The following is a 25,839-nucleotide window of genomic DNA, read 5'->3' on the forward strand; positions in this document are numbered from 1 at the left end:
CGGACACATTTGAAAAGCGTTTTCTAAATTTTTATAAGCAGCGTTCGAAATGATAATTCCATTCTTCGTTTTCAAAACTTTCGTTTCTGAAGTTCTGTAGTGATTTAAATAAACACTTTTACAAGTTAAGTAGTATCAAATCTGAACAAATAAAATGTGACATTTGTCAGATAAAACTGAAACAAAAACATTTTGTCTTTACTAAGACCTGCGGGTTATAAATAATTTAGACACACTGTATATTAAATATCCTATACATTATAAAACATGGCCTGTGGATACCTAGGTAATTAAAACTGTGTAAAGTTCTTCTTTTTAATAAAAAAACTTGTACGCTTGTGTAACGTCAAAAAATTTGTTAGATGGATCTTGTTGCTAATTAAAAATAGCTGTACAGTAGCGCTTTCAGTGTTTCACTTCTGAACCGTTTGGTAGTTACTTGAAATATATTTTTAGATTTAATTATTACACAAACGACGCTTTACCAAACTTTGGTGTGTAGAAATAAAGGCAGTCATCTACAAGATATGGATTCCTTGTAGCTTGGGAGAATTAACATTTTTTGTATTTTGCTGTTTATTAAACTTGAATCTTTTGTCGGCTTTCGAATTACAAACTATTAATAATTTACCGCAGAAAAAATTACCTGATGTTAAACTCATTACTTTGTGTATTTTGTTCTACAGTTGTTGTGTATAAGATCAGACATCCTAGAAATATTAAAAAAAAGTATGTTGTGTTAAAACTTTAATTATTCTCATTAAATGATGAGGGATATCTAAAATTCAGTCTAACTAGATTACAGCTATCTAACATTGGTTTTTTTACCTATGCCCTTTATCTAATTACATAGTAAGCAACTAGCAGCAGCAGCAGCGCAGACTTTCCTTCTAAAATATTAACGCGTTGTGTTTTATTTGTAGTTTGTTCCCAGATGTACTTTGAAATAGGACCAAAAGTCCAGGAAGGGGAATTAACGACTTATTCAGGCTTAATGTGGTAGAATATAAATAATAATTAACAAGTTAAATTTTTCATTCGGTTCTGAGCATTCATAAAATGTGTGTAGGTGTGGGATATCCAAACAACCATATTCGTAAAGCTAACAACCGACATCAAATAAAAGTTATCCTTCGCTTTGAGAGTAAGCAATTCTGGATTTCTTTGAAATTCAGCCATGCAAAATGAAATATAATAAAATACTTATCCACAATTTTAAAACGTCTGTTTCACAAAGGCGAATAGGAATGTCGAATTAAAAGATAAAAAAAAATTAAGTCCTAGAAAATTTAAATCTCCCTCGATTAAGAATGTTGAAGATTTTGCGATTGATACAAAGACAAGGAGAAAAAATTCTTTATTCATTAACAATTAAAATAAATGTACTTATTATGTTATTTTATTTATTTATTTATTTGTATTGGTTTTGGCCAATTAATGTTCGTTATTGTTTATTTGCAAATATTCACATCATTAACATTGCTAGCTTTCTATCGGGCCTTCAAATAAATATATATTTAGGGTAGGCGTAGGCGACATTCTAATTCTGTTAACAGTGTAAAGTAATTTTTATAGGTAACCAGTTATTCTCCGGAGTTACACAGCTTACATAGTAAGCTTTTTCCCAATTTCATATTGTCATATTCCGTGGAAGGCGAATAGGGAGAATGCACTACAAAAATTAAAAATATTTTCTAACCTAATTTTATTTCGTTAAAATGTCCGACGTTTCTTGTGTCATTTTCTACGCTGGAAAAATGTTGCAAACAATTGAATTTCCATAGGTTGCTCTAAATATAAATTTATTTGAAGGCCCGTTATTTACAACTTCACCTTTAATTTAATTTGAAGTCAAGTTACAATCTAATTGTAGTTTACATTTACAGGTATTCTATTTTTGCTTTTACAGTTTGAAATAAATTAGAATTTAAAAATTTAATCAAACCATTCGAGAGATACTCGTAAAACAGATATTCATGGAATGTGGATAAAAGAGCTAATTATTGTCATTATAAAGCTTAGCTAAACTCAAATCTTAAATGTCAAAAGTAGCATTCAAACGAGTGACATTTATTACATGAAATATGCAATTTTAGGGAAGTAGTGAAGAAGCTAAGAATTCGGCGGCAGCGGAGTTCCTCCCGGCGGTCAGAAATGTTCAGGTCTAGTAGCAGGTAGTGAACGGTAAGGGATTAGCACTGGTGATAAGAATGATCCCGTAATTAGGAATTACATTGTCTTTCCTAAAATATTAAATTAAATATTTCTTTATTAGAAGACATACTTCTTGCGACCAATGATAAAATCATCTCTTTTTTGGTGTGATGCAGGGGTAAATCTCACTTATAAATAGGCCCATTTCGAAGTAAAATTTTTAGTTTAAATATTTCTTTAAAAGCGTCACCATGTAAACTGATTGAAAAAGGCAAACTTGTAGGGAATGGTGCAAAATTTCGTTAAGCCAGAAAGTTATGTAATAAGTGATAACCGTATACGCTGGAGATGTAAAACCCTATGGCCAGTCTTAAAAAAAACTTACTGTATACTCATATCATGTACATAAATAGAGTACAATTTGTAAATGCCCTGTCATTTTAATTTACCCTTGTAAATAAAATTGTTTCTCCCTCTCATCAGTGTATTTATTGCCAATTTCAAGCAAAATACTCGTCATTATAATCTAGTCCGCGCGACCACTCGTCGACTACCTATGCAGTAATCCCCGGTAACCTCGGGAGGAACTCGTCCGTTAAAAAGGGTTATGCAGGTAAAGAAGTGACCACCGGGAGGAACTCGGATACGCCCAAGAATTCTTCACTACCAATTAAAAGGGTTACACCACCTTGTGGCTTAAAAAAATAGTTATATCCACATTTTTTTTTAAGCTTGACTATTAAATACATAACAGGTGCCCACAACTCGCGAATCAGATTTAGAGTGGGCTTTCGTTGGTGATAAACTGATAAATGAAAGCAATAGCGTTAAAAAAATGGTCAGGGTGTAGTAGATTTTTGTAAATAACAATTAAAGTGGACCACTCAGGACGTCGCTGTTAATTTGAATTTCAGGTGATTTCAACGAACACTTTAAATTGCCTAGTAATATCATTCTAGTAAAAATTTATATTATTCATACGATTCATACGTATTACACGGTAGGTACTTAGTAACTGAGGGAAAGAACTTAAAGTCCATTCAAAAAACATCTGGACTGTCAAAATCAAAATTGCAGTTGTTAGGTTGGTTAAAGTTATTTTCATATTGCCCGCTCGGTATCTATGATTTTTTGATTTTTCAAACTATTCATTTGTTTAAATTTACATTGTCAAATAAATTGCAAAATTATTTAAGTATATTTTGTAAAAAGGTTAAAATGGAACGTTCAAAACAAACTAGGGTGGTTCTATTGGCGCCATATCTTCAATAAAAAACGTTTCTAATTTTACCCAACTATGGAGAAACAGTATCTTGCATTGTGAAAACCTAATTAAAGCTGATTGGTTAACCATGATGAGTATTAAAGATGTTTCACCCATAACATCTTAGTGGAATCTGACTCGAATAGGTATAGAAAGCGATTTTCAATTTTGGTTGTTGTTTAGTTCGTTACCTGTTTTTAGTTTGTTGTATGTCACCTTCTCTTTTTCTTTGTGTTTTTTGAAGTGAAACTTTTTATGGGAGGGGTTTGAAATTTTGATCGGCAACCTTTTTGTGTGACGAAAAGTGGTGGGGGTAAACACTGTCTCGCACAACGGTTGCGCCAATATTTCCATCTCACTTAATTTGGAGTCTAATTATGTAAATTAATTTGTTTGACACGATACAAACATCCCTTAAAATTGTGTATACTTCTGTCTTTGTCACACTCACGGCATTTATCGGTAATGTCCTCTCTTTTAATTAAAAACGAACAATGAGTTACGCATTTCGATACTGTTTAGTGTTATCGTTAAAATATACAATTTTGTTGTAAATATGCTTAAGTCAGGCGCAGAAAGAACAAGAGCGTGGCGTAGAGAAAACGTACGAGTGAAGTGACAGTTCAGAATGTGAAAAAAACGGTGTAAATAATAAAGACAATGAACCACTGAACCAGCAACTAGCACCTCGGCTCAGCCGCCTCCTCTTGCATCTATCAGTGATAATTTACAATATTCTGATTTTCCTGTAATACAAAAGTTTCACTTCTATCGTGCGTCTTTACTGACACACTCTCTTTTTTTAATAAACTTTATCAAATTGCTCCAGGTTTTTAGTTGCTGCATTTCGCTTTAAGTGTTCAAAACATTTTTAGTTCAATGATTAAAAAGAAAAACATAACCTAAATATATTTTGTAACTAGCTTTTGACGTGGGTACACTCTAGTGAAAAATTTGAATTCCCAAGTACAGTCAAAACAAGCATTTTATTTAAAATTTAATTTTGACAGTCCAGGAGGTTTTTGAATTTACTATAGTTTTCTCGTAAAGGTGAAAACTGCCCGAATAGTATTGGTAAATTTGAAAAATTCATAACTAAGAAGCTATTGCACCCTGAATATTTTTCTCAACGTTTTTCACCTCCATTACGACTAAGAAATATGCCTGTAAATTTGATTCGCCAGTTCTGGAACACCTGTATAAAATAATTTTTATTTTTCACAAATTCATTATAGCACAAATTAGTTATGAACAAATTAAAAAAAACACGAATATGTATTTTTTTTAATTGGCGGATCTAAAGACGTCTCTCTTTTGAAATCCTTGCCGATGGGGAATTTTTTTCTCTGTCAGACATGGTCCGAAAAATAGAAACAAGAATTCTTGCAAAGAAGGATAATAGCTAAACTGTAGCATCGGGATTTTTTTTTGTAGAAATGACAGGTATTTGAAAAAACTCTGATTTTTACCAAAATTTTGAGTTTTAAAAATTAATAAAAAACAAATGCGGCATTCAATCAAAAAACTCCTATGCCCTATCCTAGAATCCTAGATGATATTATAACGAATACGTGATATAGATTTCTAGATATTTTGTCAACCAATTTGAAAAGAGTAGTTTCTAGAAAAACGCAAAGGGAAAAAAGTACATGTAAAAATGTTAATCTTTAAATTGTTTAAAAAAATGTAAATCTTTTTTTACATGTTTAAACGCTTAAAATATTGTTAAAAGTATAAATAATAAATCTAACCAAAGAAAAAAGTCGATTTTTTGAAAATCTCAAGGAGGTATAACGCCTTAAGGAAACTACGGAATTACGGAACACACTTGCAACGTCCTTCGTTTTCACTGGAAGCTAATTAGCCGTTAATTGATTTTTTTCAGAAATGCCATTAATTAATGTTTGCTTCATTTAGGGGATATTTTTATCTTCTTTAGTCGACATTTTACACATAGCAAACTCACCGCGGGAATTTTATCTGAAATCGGGTAATTTTTCACAGTGTTTAACAATTTCAAGTAGCACGTTGTAAAACATTGATGTATTGAACCGTAAACATCTTCAGTTATTTTAATACCGTACACATCTGGAGTAAAGTTAACTCTGCCAGTTAGATATCTGACCTCACCAATTTTATATAATGTACTTGTTTATTCCAGAATAAGTTCTTTAACCGCATTATTTCATAAACAGTAAAAATATAATTTCAGTTAGATATCTGACCCCGCTATTTAAGCAATTATAATGTCACTTACTCATTACAGTTAGAGTTCTTTAACCGAATTATAGTAAGAATACAATGTTATCCACTATTTCCAAATATCATAGCTAGATTTGTGAGCCCATCATTCATATTCTTATCAAATTATAGATATTTAACCCTGTCACATTAACACTGTTTTCAATTAGTTTCAAAACAAGAAAAACCTATATATATGTCTGTAAGAGCAAGATTGATAATCAGTTGTAATCAGTTGTTACTAGTCGTTGTACCGCCGTTGTGTCTGTAAATAAAGTTCTTTTTTAAAACTTGTTTATTTAACAAGAAAATATAATTGGCGCAGTCGGTAGGATAACGCGATCGCTAATAAAATCCTGCATCGTGCAAGTTTCCGCGATTTGGAATTTCAATTCCTTAAGTGTTATCTCGAAGAACCTACAGCAGACCCACAACGCAAATCCTGTATCGTACCAAGATTTCGAGGTTCAACGATTAATCGGCGACAAGTTGGAGTCAACTTCCGGAGAATCCATCGAGAGACAACCTCCAGAAACAGACGCAACCCTGCACTAGGTGAGTCTGAGCTCCAATTTTTCTTTTCCTTCCTTTAACTCTCTGCATCGGAGTTGAATGAACATTTTGAATTTTTAATTTTCTTCAAAAGAAAAATATAATTAAAATAATAATTTCACGAACTACATTTTCGTAGTATTAACTTAGATCAATTAATCGACAAATTCAAGAAAAAAAAAACAAATCAAAATGACTCCCACACCTCAAAATATTGATCCTAATCAAGTTGTAAACAATTCAACCAACCTCAGCTTATTAAAATTATATGTAGACACGATTCCCACATATGATGGAAACGTTAATACATTAGAAGTCTTCATTAACTCATGCGACTACTTATTCACAACTTTTGGCACTTTGGCAAACGACGTTAACGCTTATTTGTTGAGAGTAGTAATTAGTAAACTGACTGGTCGAGCTCTAATCTTGATCGGCACTAAAACAGATTTAAATACTTGGGATTTATTAAAAAATGCATTACGCCTGAGTTTTGGTGACCAAAGAAATTTGGATTGCCTGGAACAAGACTTACTTACCTTATTTCCGTTTAAAAACGAACCACCTTTAGAATTCGGAAAACGTATTCAAATCGTTAGAAGTAAACTTGAGTCGAAATTAGGTAGCGTCAGTGTAACCGAAATGTGTATCAATACAAAGAGAGTTTACAGCAACCAATACAACAAATTAGCTCTCAAAACATTTATTCGCGGACTACAGCCACAACTACAAAATATTATCCGATTACGAAATCCCGACACCCTAGAACAAGCAATGGCGTACGTGACTGAAGAGGAAAACTTCAGATATACGCAAAATTTCGCATCATTTTTACACCATCAACGACCACCCACCTCATTTTCAACAAAAACACATCAAAAACAAACGACCATACCATCGAACATACATACATCGTACCCAACATCATTTTCACCTCACGCAACTAACAACGAATCATACCTGAATTCACGACAATTTCATAGACAACCTGCACAATTCACTCAACCGCAATTCCCTAGGCAAACAATTAACATAACACCTTCTCGCAACCCCCCACAACAGAAATTTTTCACTAATAATCAAGTTTTCGGTAAGCCAAAAAATGTATTTCGTCCTACAGGCCAACAACCAACCGGTAAACCTGAACCGATGTCCACTACCTCTCGAAATCCCACGGTTAAACATTCATACCCATATAATCCGAATAACAATTATTTCCGACCTAATAATGGACCCAAAAATTTCGTATCAGAAGAACTCCATAACATCGAAAACGACCAAGCCCAACAGAGTCCACATCCTTTTGAATTTGACGGTGACGATTTCCAAGACGACTACCAGGACAATTCAAATCTCAATAATTACCCCGAACACACAATTTACGAAGAAAACATTAATACCGAAGATCAACAAATTCCCGAACCACCTTATCATTACGAACAACAAATACACGATGAGCAAAATTTTCCAAACGCCAGCCCATTTTACCAAACAACATAACATGCGAAATTAACAACGTGTCCACTTGCAACTCACTACCGTATATCAAAATTCAAAACCCACCATTAAAATTACTAATAGACACAGGCTGTTTCATTTCAATAATAAGACCATCTGTCGCAGAAACTTATTTCCCTTCTTCAATTTACCACGAAAATTCCAAAATTAAAACGGCAACAGGTGAAAAGGAACTTAAATATAAAGCCGACATCCCCGCATTTTCAGAATTTTGTTCAGATGACAACTTTAAATTCCTCCTTTACGACTTTCACGATTTTTTCGACGGTATTATTGGCCTCCGAGACCTATTAAAATTAAAATTATCAATAGATTTAACACATAACCGACTAATCAGCGATTCTTTAATCATACCCCTTTTCTTTCGACAAACGCACGAAAAATCGTTTACCTTTAGTGTCGATGCACACGAAGTAATGAAAATTAAACTACCGGTGAATTGCCTAAAAGGAGACGTCATAATTCCCGAACAAAAAATAAAAGCCTTATACGTACCAGAAACATTAACAACAGCCGACAACGGTTTTGCCAATACGGAAGTACACAACAACACAAACAATAGAATTACCTTAACATTAGAATCACCGATAAATGTCATAAGTTTTCCGACATCACAACAACAACATTTCGACTTTTTTCACCTTGATTCCTTTTTAACGAAATCAAAGAACATCAAACATAGCCCAGACATACAAAATCTCATAAGAACAGATCATTTAAATGACGAAGAAAAAAAAGCAATTTTGTCCCTATGCCACGAATTCAAAGATATATTCCACAGCGACGATAAAACATTGACTTTTACTAATCAAGTTAAACACACAATCAAAACGACAGACGAAATTCCAGTCCACACAAAATCATATAGATACCCATTCGTCCATAAAGCAGAAGTTGCAAAACAAATAGAGCAAATGCTAGAAAACGGTATAATTAGACCTTCACAAAGTCCATGGAGCTCCCCAATATGGATCGTCCCAAAAAAAATGGATGCTAGCGGCAAGACAAAATGGCGTATCGTTGTTGATTATAGGAAAATTAATGAAAAGACAATAGACGACCGTTACCCTCTACCGAACATCAACGATATACTAGATAAACTAGGCAAATGCCAATATTTTACAACACTCGACCTTGCGTCAGGATTTCACCAAATTGAAATGGATCCTGAGTCCATACCCAAAACTGCCTTTAATGTCGAAAATGGACACTACGAATACGTTAGAATGCCCTTTGGATTAAAAAACGCCCCAGCCACATTTCAACGCGTCATGGACAATGTTTTAAAAGATTTGCAAGGCAAAGTCTGTTTCGTATACATGGACGACATAATCATTTTCTCGACCTCTCTTCAAGAGCACACATCGAATCTACGATTAGTTTTTGAAAAACTTCGCAAATGCAGATTTAAAATCCAGCTTGATAAGTCAGAATTTCTTCGTAAAGAAGTAGAATTTTTAGGACATGTCATAACACCTGACGGAATAAAACCTAACCCAAAAAAGATAGAAGCCATCAAGAAATTTCCCATACCAAAAACCGTAAAAGACATAAAGTCCTTTCTAGGCTTACTCGGATATTACAGACGATTTATCAAAAACTTTGCGAAAATTACAAAACCATTTACAAAATGCCTGAAAAAAGGTGAGAAAATTTTACATACAACAGAATTTTGCCGCGCCTTCGAATATTGTAAAAACATTTTAAGCAATGAACCAATATTGCAATATCCAGATTTTTCCAAACCATTCATACTGACTACAGACGCTTCCCAGTTCGCGATAGGTGCAATTCTAAGTCAAGGAGAAATTGGCAAAGATTTACCAATTGCATACGCATCCAGAACCCTAAACACAGCTGAATGCAATTACAGTACAATCGAAAAAGAACTTTTAGCGATTGTATGGAGTACCAAATATTTCAGACCATACCTATTTGGCAATAAGTTTACGATAGTGACTGATCATAAACCCCTGCAGTGGCTTTTCAACTTGAAAGAACCTAGTTCACGACTCGTGAGATGGAGACTCAAATTAGAAGAATTTAATTATAACATCGTTTATAAAAAAGGAAAACAAAATACCAACGCTGATGCCTTGTCGCGAATAGAAATACATGCATTAGAAAAGGACGATGATAGATTTTCCACAATCGGAAATGAAGGCGACATTTCAGAAACCATTGACAAATATTTAACTAATCCTGATCCGAAACCCACTCTCGATTGCCCCTCACTAAAAGAACTAACCTCCAAATTAAAAAGCAAACAAAAAATTAATATCATATCCGATATCCAAATTAAACCACCCGATTATGATGATAACGAAACAATACACACCTCCATTGAAAACCCCGTTCTTGAAATCCCAATAACAAATAAACCTGTAAATTACTTTAAAAGCCAAATTATAATCCACTGTAATAAAGACGCACTAAAACCAAACATTAAAATCACAAAAGCTTTTGATAAAACCAAAATAACTGCTTCAATACCTCTAACAAATTTTGAAACCAACACCGTGAACATACTAAAAACTAACCTCGATCCCAAACAAACCCATTGTTTATTCTTCAAAAGTCCTGAAATTGAGCCAAGATTTATAAAAACAGTCCAAATGTATTTCAAAAATACAGCCTTTAAATTCATCAAGAGTAACATCATCTTACAAGACCTCGTAAACCTGGAAGATCAAAAAGAAAAATTAAAATATCATCATGAAAGCAAGACATGTCACAAAGGTATTAACGAAATGACCAATTCCCTTCAGAGAAACTACTATTGGCCAAACATGATAAAAGATATAACAGCGTACGTTAATAATTGTGAAATATGCCAAACCGCTAAATATGAAAGAAACCCACCTGTAATAAAATTCAATTTAACACCGACATCTAGCAAGCCATTCGAACACATACACATGGACACATTTAAAATCCTCAATCATTCATTTTTGACCATCCTCGACTCATTTTCGAGATATGGACAAGCATATTGTATCACTTCGCTGAATCCAATTAACATATTAAATAGTCTATTAACCTTCATTTCACACCATGGTCTACCCCAAAAAATTACCACAGATTGCGGTGGAGAATTTAAAAATAATGTTCTAAGCGACTTTTGTAAACTTCACAAAATAGAACTTCATTATACAACCCCAAAGAACTCAAACAGTAATTCTCCCGTAGAAAGATTCCATTCGACACTCGCCGAAGAAATCAGATGTCTCAAATTAGAAAAACCTCGCGATAGTATCGAAACCTTAATCAGTTATGCCATCATCGGATACAATAACGCGATTCACTCAGTAACAAACTACACCCCTTTCGAAATAGTTAAAGGACACATTAACTCAGACGACCCTTTTGAAATGACAGATACCAAAATCATCAGTAATTATATCCAACAACATAAGGAAAAAGTTCAAACATTATACGCTGACATAAAAGAGAAAACACAAACAAAAAAGGAACAAATAGTCGATAAACTAAACGCAACTAGAGAAGAACCTAAAACATTTATACCCGGACATTCAGCTTATATTAGCACTAAAGAAAGAAACAAAGCTAAACCTAAATTCATTTCCAGTAAAATTCTTGCTAATAATGATAAAAAATTAAAAACTCGTCAAGGTACCTATCATAAAGCAACAGTCAAAGAACCAAGAAAATTTAGCACTGGTTCTCTTTTACAGGATGATCGCTAAACACATTTTCATCATCTCGCTTGCGTACCTAGTGGTACAAGCAGAAGACATCCAAGTAACCCCGATCCCTTCGCAAATCCTCCCATTCCACTTAGGAAAAGGAAAAATAATAGAATCTAAACACACCTTCATCCACTATGTAGAATTAGCCCCCTTAGTTAAACTATTAGATAATACGATTACATATTATAACATAATCAATAATACTTTAAGTAATTACACAACGTTTAGTTCTAGAGTCACCTATCGAAATATATTAAACAACTTACTGACACACGCTCATTTTCTAATTAAACAAGCGGACAATAAATTAAAAAATCTCGCCCCACATATTAGAACTAAAAGAGGACTAATAGACTTCGTAGGAAAAACGTCAAAATTTCTTTTTGGTACATTAGATTCGGAAGACGCAACCAATTTCGAAAAAGCAATCGATACCCTTTCACGTAATCAAAAATCTATAAATGAACAAATGCAAATGCAAATTTCTTTGACTCAACACTTAATCGATCATTACAATCATACAATTACCACACTCAACAATAATCAAAAATTAATAGAATCCAGACTGAATTACTTCGAACATAATCTCATTAAATCTTTTGATGATATTTCAAGTTTTCTCAGAGCACAGAATACCCTAGATCAGATCATTTTAAACTCACAAAATTTAATAACACTATTGGACAACTTAGAAAATGCTGTTACATTTGCAAAATTAAATACTGTACACAATTCCATCATTTCCGTCTCTGACATAAAACATATTTTAAATACATTAACCAACCTCTATAAAATCGATAAAATACCATTTTTCCAAAACATCCTTTCATACTACCAATTGATTGATCTAAGAGCTTCCTTTATTAAAGATAAAATTATTTTCGCAATAATCATGCCTATCTTCAATTCCGACAACTTCGACTATTACCACCTATACCCAATTCCTCAAAACAACCTAACCATAATACCCGAACAACCATTCCTAATGCTCAGCTCGCTAAACCATCAATATGAAGACGAGCCATGTGGTGCCATAGAAGACCTCTACATCTGTCCAGACAAACTAAACCCCAACGGAGAAGATTGCGTCATATCACTAATCCTGAACGTGAAGAAGAAGAAATGTTCCCTAACACCAATCCACACACCTCATACGATCACTAAAAGACTGAGTCATAACTGTGTTTTAGTCATCCCAGGAACAACTATATCCAAACTTGAAAAATCTTGTGAAAGTAACGGCTACTTCATCATAGAAAAACCCAGTGTTATCAAAATCCCTCACCACTGTAAAATCAAAAACAAGGAATCCACCTACATCAATGAGGAAAACTCCATACTAGGTGAACCCTTCATACTCCCGGAAGTTAGAACAGAAGAAGTTGAAAACCACCCTACTATCGAACACCTGAACCTACGTCACATCGATTTAGACGACATTTCCCAACTGAAAAAGGAAGCCTCATCAATCCACACCCCTCGAATTGTAGAGTATCACCAAAGCCACCCCGTCTACATCAGCATACTTGTTGTCCTGACCCTTGCCGTGTGCTGTTTACTACTCTGGAAATTGAAAAATCGCTGCTACAAGAAAACCACAAATTCAACCCCGGAGAACCCAAGTCCAGAAGAAAAAATCGAAAATAAACCAATTTTATTTTCGAACTTAAGGAGGGAGGAGTTAGATATCTGACCTCACCAATTTTATATAATGTACTTGTTTATTCCAGAATAAGTTCTTTAACCGCATTATTTCATAAACAGTAAAAATATAATTTCAGTTAGATATCTGACCCCGCTATTTAAGCAATTATAATGTCACTTACTCATTACAGTTAGAGTTCTTTAACCGAATTATAGTAAGAATACAATGTTATCCACTATTTCCAAATATCATAGCTAGATTTGTGAGCCCATCATTCATATTCTTATCAAATTATAGATATTTAACCCTGTCACATTAACACTGTTTTCAATTAGTTTCAAAACAAGAAAAACCTATATATATGTCTGTAAGAGCAAGATTGATAATCAGTTGTAATCAGTTGTTACTAGTCGTTGTACCGCCGTTGTGTCTGTAAATAAAGTTCTTTTTTAAAACTTGTTTATTTAACAAGAAAATATAATTTGCCTGTTATGGATTCAGTGTTGATGAAATTGTTTTGAAAACGATTGGTGTGAGTTTGATTAAGTCGGTGGATTGTGAAAAATAAATTCCCTTATTTTTCGAACAATCAGAAATATTAATCCAGTCACGTTAAAGTGTTACTTGCATTAATTCTCCTAGCAGAAAAAATATACGAAAGATACAGACCTTGTTATACATTTGCGACGAAAGAAATACTAAGGGGACTGTTTCCACGAATTATAAAAATTATTAAAAATTAGGAAGTTTTCGGACTTCCATTTACCTCCATATCGTAACTTCAATGGATCTTTTTTTGCAAGAACACAAAATTTCCTACAAAAAAGCCACGGACGGTCGTATTGTAGTTGTCATAGTTTAGACGTAAAAGACATTCAAAGGGGTGCAGTGAAATGTTCCAATTTCATGTGATTTACAGATTTGGCTGGTCATGCCGGGTTAATAACATTTGATTAAAAAATCTAAATATGTATTTACAGTTTTAGACAAAAATTAATGTAGATTCAAATATCATGGATACATTTTTAATGTTAATTAGAAGTAATTTACAATAATTTTATATTTTTAACATAATGATTTTCATCAATTTTAATCTACTTATTAAAAAAATTATAATTTATGAAAATGTTAATTTTTTCGTACGGTAAGCTAAAGCTGTTCAGAACCAAATCTATGACACAAATTCCCAAACTAACTTTTTTATTGATTGATTTTCTATGAAATGACCCAAAAATGAAACTTAACAGATTTTTGAGTTAATTATGTCTTCTTGAAAACTTACTAAATTATTTAGATATGTCAGTATCTGAATCAATGAAACGGCACCCGCTACCGAACACAAGCCAACGAAATTTTTCATTTCATTTCTTAACAATTTAACTATTTCCTGTAGGAACTGTATTGTCTGGCTAAAGTTCAATAGCAAGTTGCGGGAAAGTTGGCTAAACTTAACGGTAGAGCAAATCCGTACAAGCTATGTCTAGCTGACCGTTAAATTTACACAACGTTCGAAACACCAGCTAACGTCTTAGCAAAATTTTATTTAATTCCGCAAGTAACACAAGACGACAAATTAATGTAAACTCTCAGGCTTACTTAAGTAATTAACCGAAAATAAAATATTTACAATCTTATTGCCTTGAACTGGAAACACACCTGATCAATACGTTTTGAATTTTTAAAATATCACATAATTACATGACATTGAGGTTATTCATACTTAAGTGACTTGTAAAATTGTTGTGGCGAATGACTCTTATCATTATCAATGTGTCAATTTGATTGATGCCAATAATTAGCGCAAAATCTGTTTGCATTTCTCTTAAGATTTCCACAACAAAGTTCAATTTATTTGTAAAATTAGCTCAGTGAACTGGGTTTACTCAAGCACAACACTTCAAACTTACCGTATTGTACATTAACTTCTAACAACTTTAACTGATTTCAAAGACGTTGCAATGTCTACTCACAAAAGCAAGTAAAGATCACTTGACAATCATGATTATGACGTGAGTAAAAGTTAAAATAAGTTTGTAAAATTATTTAGTCGAGTTTAATCTCCATAACAGTTATTATACTCGTTAACAAGTTTTGCGTTTGAATTTGTGTTTTTTAACGAAGGCATTTAAAAATGTATCCAGTATTACGAGTACATTTTTTTTTATCAATTCCTTTACTACAGGACTTTCAGGATATGAATAAAAATAAATTTCCCTTTATTATAGCATCATTAAACATGTGATATTGAGGTAGTTGTTAGTCATTACACGCGAGTAGAATATGATACTTTTTCCAGGAGTTACAAATTCCATCATTTGCACCATTAGAATTTGAATGATTGTTCTTTAACTATTCATTGATCACGATGGTGAGTAATACTGTTGCTACTTATTACTCATAATCCGTGCGTCATGAAGAGCATTACTTATCCGAAAGTTGTTATCTGTAATCCGTGGTCCGTCCACAATCGATACTTCAACGCCTACTGTAAGGATACATTTAAATGAACACCTGATATGAACCATTGCGGCCAAAGAATACTGGTACCGTATGGATTAAGTTATGGAAGTGTCTATAGTAACATACTGTACCAGCATTCTTTGCTCGCGATTGTACGTATTGTAACGGGTGACTATTAAAATTTTCACTTAGGGTTGGCTATGGATCATTCTTTGTTTTCCGTTGTACCTTAGACACTGACAAGTTTGACATTTCAATAAATGTTTTTCTCTTAATTTGGTTATGTTTCACCTGACCTGACTGACATTTGTCGTTCGTACTTGCGTGTGTCTAAAGTAAGAGAAAAAATAAAAACTCGTTCAAAGCCAACTCCAAGTGAAAATTTTAATAGTCACCCGTTATGTATTTGTAAAGTGGGTGATGTTTTTGAATTGTTTTTTACTTTTTCTACTAGAATGGTATTTTGCAATACGAAATAACAAAAAAATTGTGAGAAATGAATTCCATCTTTTCTTCGGTTTCTACAAGGTTGGTAGAACTGACTAATTTGTATAGTAGGTTGCCTCGTTGAAAATTGGGGGACGGGGGGAAAGTAACTCGTGACGTAAAATCAACCCAGAAATTTTGAGTGTTCGAATAGAACCCAAGGTTTATAAGCTCCATGGAGTTTATTGGGTGGTTTTTTGGGTTTTATTCTAGTGAGGGAACACCTAATGCGTGATCGACAGACTGCAGTAAAAGTTTAGTGCATTATGACGTCACGAGTAACTTTTGCGGGGGGGAAAAAATTCAAACTATTGTTCTAAATGACAACGAGGCAACCTACCATACAAATTAGTCAGTTCTACCACCCTTGGGTTTCTAAACAGGTTGAATTTCTAAAAAAAAAAATAGTTTTGTGTTCCATAAATATAACTCGAATGGAGGGTAACCCTTAATGCCGAACGCAAAGATTACAAATACTCCACATTGTTTAGGGGTCTCCTTAGCTGAGCTAGGATTATTGATGACACAACGTACCAAGATAAGCTGTTAGTGGTTTGAAACCTAGTATCAAGCGAAATGAAGTGGATTAAAACGTAATATCAACATAAGTGCGCCATTAAACACAACGGCTTTGTTCCGAGTCAGGGGAGGTAAGTGGGTGATTCGGTAATTTTGTTAGAGTTTTCAAGTAGAGAATTTCCATTAGTCGACGCACTCGACAAAAGGATATCATTTTTAAATCTAATTAGGGAAATAAAAATAGGAATCTGAAGTACCCGAACCCTGCACCACTCGAACCGTTCTAACCCCATCCGAAAAATTAATTATCGCCTACACCGTACGTCGCCGTCGTACAGTGACTGGAAGATACGTTACATGCTGTTAAAGTGTACTTCAATTAGGGTAAAAATGTACGTACAAGTTGTGGAAGAAGGTCGAGAGTTCACAAGGTATCGATCTTCATTGTTAATGTCGGAAGCTTCAGCTGCATGTCTGAAAGATAATTTTCAGGATGGGCTGTGCTCAATTAATTGAAAGTGTCATCGAGTGTTGAAAAAAATGGACGGCAGTCGTTATTTAATAAACACAAATCAACCGGGACATTGCTCGTTTGCATAAATGACTAAACATACATTATGTAAAATTAGCAGAAATTTAATCAACAGGAAACGACAAAAAGATTTTTTGTAATAGGTTTCGTTATGAGCGTGTGTATTTCTGAATAAAGGTAATGCTATGCAAACAAGTGATGCATACAAAACGAAATTTTATCAAAACATTGCATTACACGATGTAATGTTGTTTAAAATAAAATGTACCTACAACAAAAAATTAATAGAAGAGATTTGCACAGAACCGAATAACTGTTATATTTAACATCACTATTTTGTTTATTCTCTATACTATAATGTTATGAATGCTTTTTAAATTGCTCATATTTACTCTGAATGGTTACGACGGGAGTACAACTGTAAAAACCAATAACTGATTCTTAGATAGACTCGCAGGACTAGTTGTCAGGAATAGATGTGTTTTTTACTTAAAGACTTCTTCCGAAATACCGCTGCTCTTCACCTTCTCACTCATTACTACAAGTTCACAATTTCTTTTTTGTGCAACCGTATGCGAAACGAGCACTTCGCGTACAAAAAAACAGGCCGCGAAATCAAATTTCGCGGCCGTTGCTTTTAACGACGGCCGTTAAAGTAAACGTCATTTTAATATTTGATCCAAATCAAAGTTTCCATGTAAGACTGGCGTTTAGATTTTTCGGGTATGAAATTAGAAACCGGAGAATTTATAATGTACCTACCTACCGACCTACTGAAACATCACTTTCACTACAATTCTCTTTCGAAATTTTTACGATTATTTACAAAATGAATTGTTTTATTTATTTTATTTCCATAACGATATTTAAGCCGAATTTATATGTATTTATTGACAGTGAAGTAAATTTTACTTGTTCGTTTTATTACGAGCATAATTACAAATTTTCAGTTGCAGAAAAAATGTTGTGTACACCTTGATTAAGCAATCAGTTGGTCTAATTTAAGGACCAACACATTTTTTTTTACTTGATGTTAATAACCTCAGGTACATTACAATCCCTCGGGCCTAACGGCCCTCTAAATTGCAATTCTATTGCTTTCGATAATTAACATCTTTATAATTCTTTTGGTACATAAATAACTATTATACTATATTATTTTGATCATTGTTTAACGTTATCTGTTCACTTTGATTTATTAAGTTACTGATAATAAATGTACTTTTTTTATTCTATTTTATTATATGCGTATGAATACAAGATATATTTTGAACAAATGTTATTGTAGAGTACAATAGAGAAAAAAATTGTAAAGAAGGGTATAAGTTTGTTGGAAATGATCTTTTCTCCCCGTATTGTGAAAATATTTCTTTGAACTGAAGCTTATACAAAATGGAATGCTTTTCACTACTCTGAATCGTCTTATAAAAAATTTATGTCCAGCCCAAGTTGAGATCATTTTTTTATCGAACACTCCTTGCTATTTTAAACGTTGCTTTGCATTAAAAATGTTCCAACGAGCACTGTCGATATGTCACAAATTCGAACTGAAATCGATGAGTCATGGAAAATAAACAAAAATTAATTTAATAATTATTGCAGATAGCATTGTATAAATTTAAATTAAATTGTTTCAGTACTAAAGTCTCGTTAATACTAGAATCTTTAAATACATTTATTTTTTCAGTACTGTTCGCAGCGCCAAGAATTTTTAAATGCTTTATAACGCTTCGATGAGTGAATTATATTTATGTAGTCTGTTTTAAGATTTTTCCATTAAAAAATTATTGCGGAACAAAAGAACCCGAAGCAACTTTTTCCCGCATTGCTCCAAGTTTATTTTTCAATTTATCAAAACTGTTATTTTTATTTATAGCTTCGAAACGAACAGTAATTATTTCAGTGCTTATTTCGATGTCATTATAAATTTGCAAATGCAATTTGGAAATATAGATGAAAGCTCAACTTAAATAGCACTAATAAATACGAACATTAAAAACCTCGAACACACAATTATGTTTTACCTTTACCTATTTTAATTCATGTTATTATGGATATAATACATTTGTTTTGAAAATTAATAGGGTTCTTGTTCTCTATAATTTTCTTGAAATTTTAAAAACACAGTTAAAATATCAACTTTATAACTTATACATTTCTATAAATAGAATCTCTAAGTTTACGCTTTTTTATACTACTTACTTAAAAACACTAGGCTTAAGAAAAATATTTGCTCTAAAAAGTAGTTTCATCTGTCTACATGGATTAAGAACCAGGCCTCAATAATTTAAAAACATATTTCACTCAACTGGTATTTCCGCCTCAGTATGTAATACACTGCTCAAAAAAATTAGGGGAACACTTTTTTCAAAACCTGTAACTTTTTAAATAATAGTTCTAGGCAAATCAAATTTGGTATGCTTTAAGGGCATATATTTAACTAAAAAAAATTCAAAAACAATTTTACAACTCTTAGTTACTTCTAAGTTACACTTAAAAATGTAAATTAATAACGCAAAACAAAATGGAAAAAATGTCAAGTATGCTTTTAATTTACGTATGAAAGCCTACTAAAGATGACAAATGAATTTTCGTTGATTAGAAGCGTGATTAGAAGTAAAATGAGGCATCTTGTGAAGTACAAGTTGCTCGTGCTGTCGCCCTTATTCAGCACGACCACTCTATTCGACACGTTAGCAGGGACCTTCGAGTTTCCCCTTCTGTTATTCAGCGTTTATGGAATCGGTTTCTGGAGACTGGCCAATATGTTAGAAGAGCTGCACAAGGTCGAAATCGAAAAACTACTCAAAATCAAGACCGATTTCTTGTCCTTTCCTCTCTACGTAAGCGTACTGCCACAGCACGAGACCTCCTAAACGACCTAAGACGAGCACATGGAATAGAAATTTCTGATCAAACTGTTAGAAACAGATTAAAAGAAGCGAATTTGAAACCAAGAAGGCCTGTCCCCGCACCACGCCTTACGCAGCATCACAAAGCAGCGCGAATGAGGTTTGCTCTGGATCACAGAGATTGGCAACTTCGTCACTGGACGCCTGTACTGCTTACAGACGAGTCCAGATTTCGTTTAACTCGTTGCGACGGTCGAGTACGTGTATATAGACGTCCTGGTGAACGCTACAGAGCCGCTACTATACAGGAAGTGGATAGATTTGGTCGTGGATCTGTGATGGTTTGGGCTGGAATCAGTATAGACAACAGAATTGATCTTATTGGGGTTCCTGGTAGACTAAATGCCATGAATTACATCGAAAATATCTTGGAGGACCATGTGGTGCCTGCTGCATATGGCGTCGGTCAAAATTTCATCCTAATGCAGGACAATGCAAAGCCACATACCGCCGGCATCACCAGAAACTTTTTACAAGAACGTGGAATTCAGGTCATGGAATGGCCGGCGTTAAGTCCTGGCCTGAATCCTATTGAACACGTGTAGGATCAACTTGACCGACGTGTTCGCAAGCTCCGTAATCCACCACTAACCATACAGGAACTGACACAAGCCCTGATTGAGGAATGGGAAAGCATACCCCAAGAATCTCTTCGCAGACTAGTGCGATGCATGCCACGCAGGTGTGAGGAAGTGATTCGTACTTGCAGAGGGCATACACAGTATTAAACCTCACCAATCCAGAGAAAACCCGACTATCATCGATACTATGATAGTCGTTTCCATTTTGTTTTGCGTTATTAATTTACATTTTTAAGTATTACTTAGAACTAACTAAGAGTTGTAAAATTGTTTTTGTAATTTTCTTTAGTTAAATATATGCCGTTGAGGTATACCAAATTTGATTTGCCTAAAACTATTATTTTCATTTCTAACTTGTTTTTGGCAAGTTAGGACATTTTAAAATAATTATGACGTATGAATATACATAATACGTTACGACGTTATAATATAATTATAATTTACCTAATGGAATTTTGTCATGGTTTATAACCCGATGGAATAATGAATCATAACTCACGGTCGTGGTTAATAACTATCATTACTTAACCGTAGAGGCTAATTATAACGAATGTAATATTTAACAATAGTAAAAAATGTTTGTTGGTTAAATATTGAGTAGCATATTCTTATATTAATTAAACGGACATTTAATTTTTTTAATTCAATTTTTTCTTTACTGATAAATTTAGATATACTGTAGAAGTTTACTTCCAAGGCTAAATTTAGATAATTTTTGTGCTATCGATCCTGACGCTTAATCTGTAATCTACGATGTATTAACGTTGGACAAGTGTCTTGGAAAACTTTCTTCACAGACTTGGCTCATAAATTTTTCATATCAGTTCCAAACAACTCAAGTACTGAACGACACTCTATTTTTAACTGACACTTATTTTGCAGTTCATTGTTATCGTTCGTTGACGATTACAAAATTAAATCTCCAAAATAATACGAAACTTTTAAATTTGGAAATAATTATATATAATATAAAAATATTGAACTTTATAAAACGAAATTCCATTTTTGGGTTATTTTCAGTAGATTCAAATGGAGTTGTGAGGCTATTCCTTATAAAATAATAAAACTATAATATTGGGTTATTAAATGTAAATTACCACCTGTGTTTGTAGTCTATTTACTACCACTTTGTTTTTTATGCCGTTTTTTAAATTGGCGTGGGAAATAACGTGGCTGTGATGCTGTCTGTGTTTTACATGACACCTTGTATAAACGTTTGTTTCATATGTTGGTGCTTTGTGTACCATTAAAACTCTCTTACAATTTCAGCAAGTCTCTAACAGCATCTTGCTGCTGACTGCAAACATCCTGGGACTGACATCTTACCTTGTGGAAGATAAGCAGCAACGGCGAGCTTTCCTTGAAACTAGACAATCATTGGAAATGAAACTTGTAATAGAAGAGCAAAGTGCCGAGCAGGTTAGTATGACACCATTAATTATCATCATACGTGGATGGAAAGTACGTTTCGCAGACACTTTTGTTATGTTTTACTTTTCATTAGTAGCTGTTAGAGGTAATTTAATTTGCTGAAAATTTAATTTACCAGGAGTTAAACAAATTTGATAAGAATTAAACTTATAAATTCATTAGCCCGCATAATCAAGTTTTTCAACATCTTCTGAAAGGAAGGCTTGAAGTAAACATGGGGCGTCAAAAATCACTAAACTAAGACTGTGGAATACAGTTTACATTTTTTCAAAAGTATAAAAACTGATTTTGAAAAATGCAATAAGTACACGAAAATCATATAGTATCTTTTTAATAATTAATTGTAATTTGTTTTCTCCACGACTATTAAAGAATGAATGCATTCTTGTTGGATATTCAATGAAAAAATGATATCAATTCCACGCCCCGTGATAGAATATACTGTAATCCATAGCTGTCGGCCAATCACATCCCTCGAATTTTCATTCTATCACCGGTAGATCGCCAATCGGATGCGACTGTAAACAATAAGTCGCGCATCGCGTAGCAACCGCTAAACGAGGTGCAATTTTAATTGTCAAATATTAAAAATCAAATAAAATTCAATTTTCAAAGATGGTTTTTTCTTGGTATAGTCGTGGAGACAGTATAGTCTTCAACTCGCGTATAATGGCTATTATTCACTCGCCTACAGCTCGCCATCATTATACGCTAGTTGAAGAATGTACTATTCTATAACAAGGATTTTTTTTTTGACCAAGGTAGCAGCAAATGAAAAATGTAAATAGTTAATGACGTTACATAATTAATTGGTAAAAAATATATTACTGGATAGATGTTTTGGTTTTGGTCCTTAAATTTTTGTTACCGTACGGGAGGTTATCATACTCTCTCAATCGTAATGTAATAAAGCTTATCTATAATAAGCTTAATAACTATTCGATAATCACTCTTAGTAATATCATAATTACACATAACCTGTAACGGAAAGCGGCAAATTAATCCGACCTTTAAATGCATAGCAACCGTCATTAGTGCAGGACAAGTAATTTCTGTTACAAGAGCATGCTGTTACATGTTGAAAAGCAATTAACGGATATTTAACGAGCAATTTGTACCCACTTAACTATTAATCTAAAACTGATAAAATAAGAAGTGGTCATCTTTCAAATTGTGTCCACTAATTGTTTTAAAAATTATTTTAGTAAACAGAAATATGAATAAGTATAAAATCTCTGTAGACGACTTTAATCCCTGTGTTTCTACCAGGGCTGTTGCAAAAAGATTTCTTTTAAATCACTTGGAGTGTGTTCGGGCCAAAAGATAAAACCTTGTGGACAGTCACTGTTTCCTTCTCAACAAACTGTAAGATTAAATGTAGCAGAGTTATTTTAGTACAGTTAATTGAGTTCGACTGAGACTCAACGGAGCTTTAGCTCTAAAGACACGTTTACTTAAAAAAAAGCAAAATAAGAAAACATTATTCGGTCAAACTTTTGTATTCCGTACTTTGTTACATCTATTTTTCTAAACGAGAAATTTACAATGGTTTTAAAGATGTGTTTTATTAATTGGTTATTCTTTGGTTTCCTAGACCATTAATTCTATCGTTTTTAACAGTTTTGAAGCATCTCAAACACAAGTTTATTAAATACAGCTGAAACGATTTTTGAAATGTTCTAGCTGTAAATTTATTGGATTTCAAAATGTCACTGATGCAAATGAACTCCAGCAGCAAAGATTCATAAACTGGTGACATATGTATTATATCCAGTAATAAACTATACTATTCTAAATTGAAAATCATTTATTAAAGTGATACTTTACAACTGGCTGCACTCGTACTTAAAGCAGCCATATTCGTTCAGTAACATGTCATTACAGAGTGATTCTCGAAGTATAGTAGATACGGAAATCCCAAACTTTACAACCCCCAAAGGTTCCTTTAAAAATTATTTGAAATTTTTAATAGTAAAAGTATCATATTCAAGCCACTGAAAACTGTTTGGTTGTCACAGGAATCATATGAACAAAAACAGAGGCATCAAGCCGATTAGCGATACAAATATTTTCACATTAATAACAAAAAAGATATAAAAAGCGGTGCAGGGGCTGAAACACAAAAAACACGTTCATTTTTATTAGGCAAAATACCCAAATACAGGGTATTTCACGAGTGATAATGAGCCCGACGGAATAGAAAATGCAACCCACAATACATCAGGAGGAAAATCCGGATATTTATCGCCTCCATGTCCAGGTTTACGTTCCAATGTATTGTGGATTGCATTTTCTATTCCGCCGGGCACATTATTACTCGTGAAATACCCTGTATATTAATCACAGAGTTGGTTATCAAAATTAATGAAAATATGTACGTACTTACCTTTTATTTAATTTGTCTTGGAATCTGCATTTAATGTAAATTGTCTTGTATATCGGATAAATTTTACTATCGCACCAGTAGATATAAAAAGAACCTTACATTTTGAGATTATTTTTATTCGCAAAATAATACAGATTACAAAAATTGTGCAAAATGCCGCCCCTGATTTATCAATGCATACACGAGCACGACGTAAATCTACCGAAAATGATAGGCATTTCACGTATTGTTCTAGCGGCATTTTCTACGCAAACACGAAATTCCTCTGCACTGTTCACAGGTTTTGCATAGACCAATTATTTCATGTGGCCCCACACAAAAAAATCGCAAGGATTTAGGTCCGGTGAACGAGGAGGCCATGGCACTAGTGTGTTTCTCCGATCCATTTGTCGATATAATTCTCATCTAACCAATTCCTCACAACAACTGCAAAATGTGGTCCGTTCAGTAAAAACCACACTCCTCAGGGCTACATCCTCTCTAAGAGAACTTCCAGCGTATTCCTCAAAACAATAACAATTTATTGAAAATTGGTTTTGAAATCGATATTTTCGAATTGCCTGCGGATTTTCGTCACTCCAAATGTGGGTGTTGCGACTGTTATGTATCTTCAAACGTAAAGCCATATTTATCAGTCGCCATCACGGATTTGATAAATTCATTATCTCTATTGTGTTGCTGAAGTACTCATTCATAAAAATGTACTCACTGGGGAAGATCTTCAGCATGTAAAGCTCGTACACGTTGAACATGATATGGGTGTAGGCCTTGTTCATGTAAAATTCTTCATACCATGGACTGTTGAATGGTGCGCCTTCTCGTGTTTAATCCTGGAGTGTGTGCGACAGCTTCTAGCCTACGGTCACATTGTGTGGGCCCTATATCCGCCATGTGCATATTAAAAGAGCCGTAATCTCGAAGATGTTGAAACACTGCGGGAAACATTCGCGCGTCAGGATCTGACGATTTAGAAACCGCTTCCGAAAAAGAGTTACCACTTCTAATGTGTTACCGCCAGCTGCACCATAGATAGATGTACACTATGTCCACTTTTTCAATAAACGAATAATTTTACCAAGTACTAGGTGCTATATACGAATGCAAACTATTAATTACATGTAAAAAGTTAGTAAAGCTGCCTGAAATACTAGAAGCAAAAAAAACCTTTTTACGAGTGCTCATGATTCATTTTATTTCCAATTCAGTAAAGTTTCTATTGCAGCAGTTATAAAACGGTTTTGAAGAAATAAAATAAAAAAACTACACGTCAATTTTCCATATATGTAGAATCTGTGCATGCGGACACATCGCAGATTGAAATTTCTACTATACTTCGTGAATCAGCCTTGTTGCGAAATACACTATTTCCTATGTTCATGCTGCTACTCGTGCGTTAACTAGAAATACTTCAAATATTTACAAAGTATGGCAAATTTTGTAAGCAGTAA

At 33.6% G+C, this 25,839-nt stretch overlaps 1 protein-coding gene across 2 annotated transcripts in view; it reads left to right on the forward strand.

Annotated features, from left to right (window-relative positions):
- Positions 1-25,839, forward strand: part of Ac3 (Adenylate cyclase 3) — a 109,355-nt gene that overhangs the window by 18,681 nt on the left and 64,835 nt on the right. Inside the window, exons 1-2 of one of the 2 annotated variants that reach the window (XM_069047848.1) lie at positions 14,967-15,093; positions 21,844-21,993. In XM_069047848.1, coding sequence (XP_068903949.1) covers positions 21,958-21,993 — 36 coding nt within the window. In that variant the 5' untranslated portion in view covers positions 14,967-15,093; positions 21,844-21,957. Of the gene's footprint in view, positions 1-14,966; positions 15,094-21,843; positions 21,994-25,839 lie in introns of those variants that run through there. The other variant, XM_069047846.1, reaches the window with a different exon arrangement.

This window comes from Tenebrio molitor, chromosome 5, assembly GCF_963966145.1.
Source record: "Tenebrio molitor chromosome 5, icTenMoli1.1, whole genome shotgun sequence".
Taxonomy (NCBI): domain Eukaryota; kingdom Metazoa; phylum Arthropoda; class Insecta; order Coleoptera; family Tenebrionidae; genus Tenebrio; species Tenebrio molitor.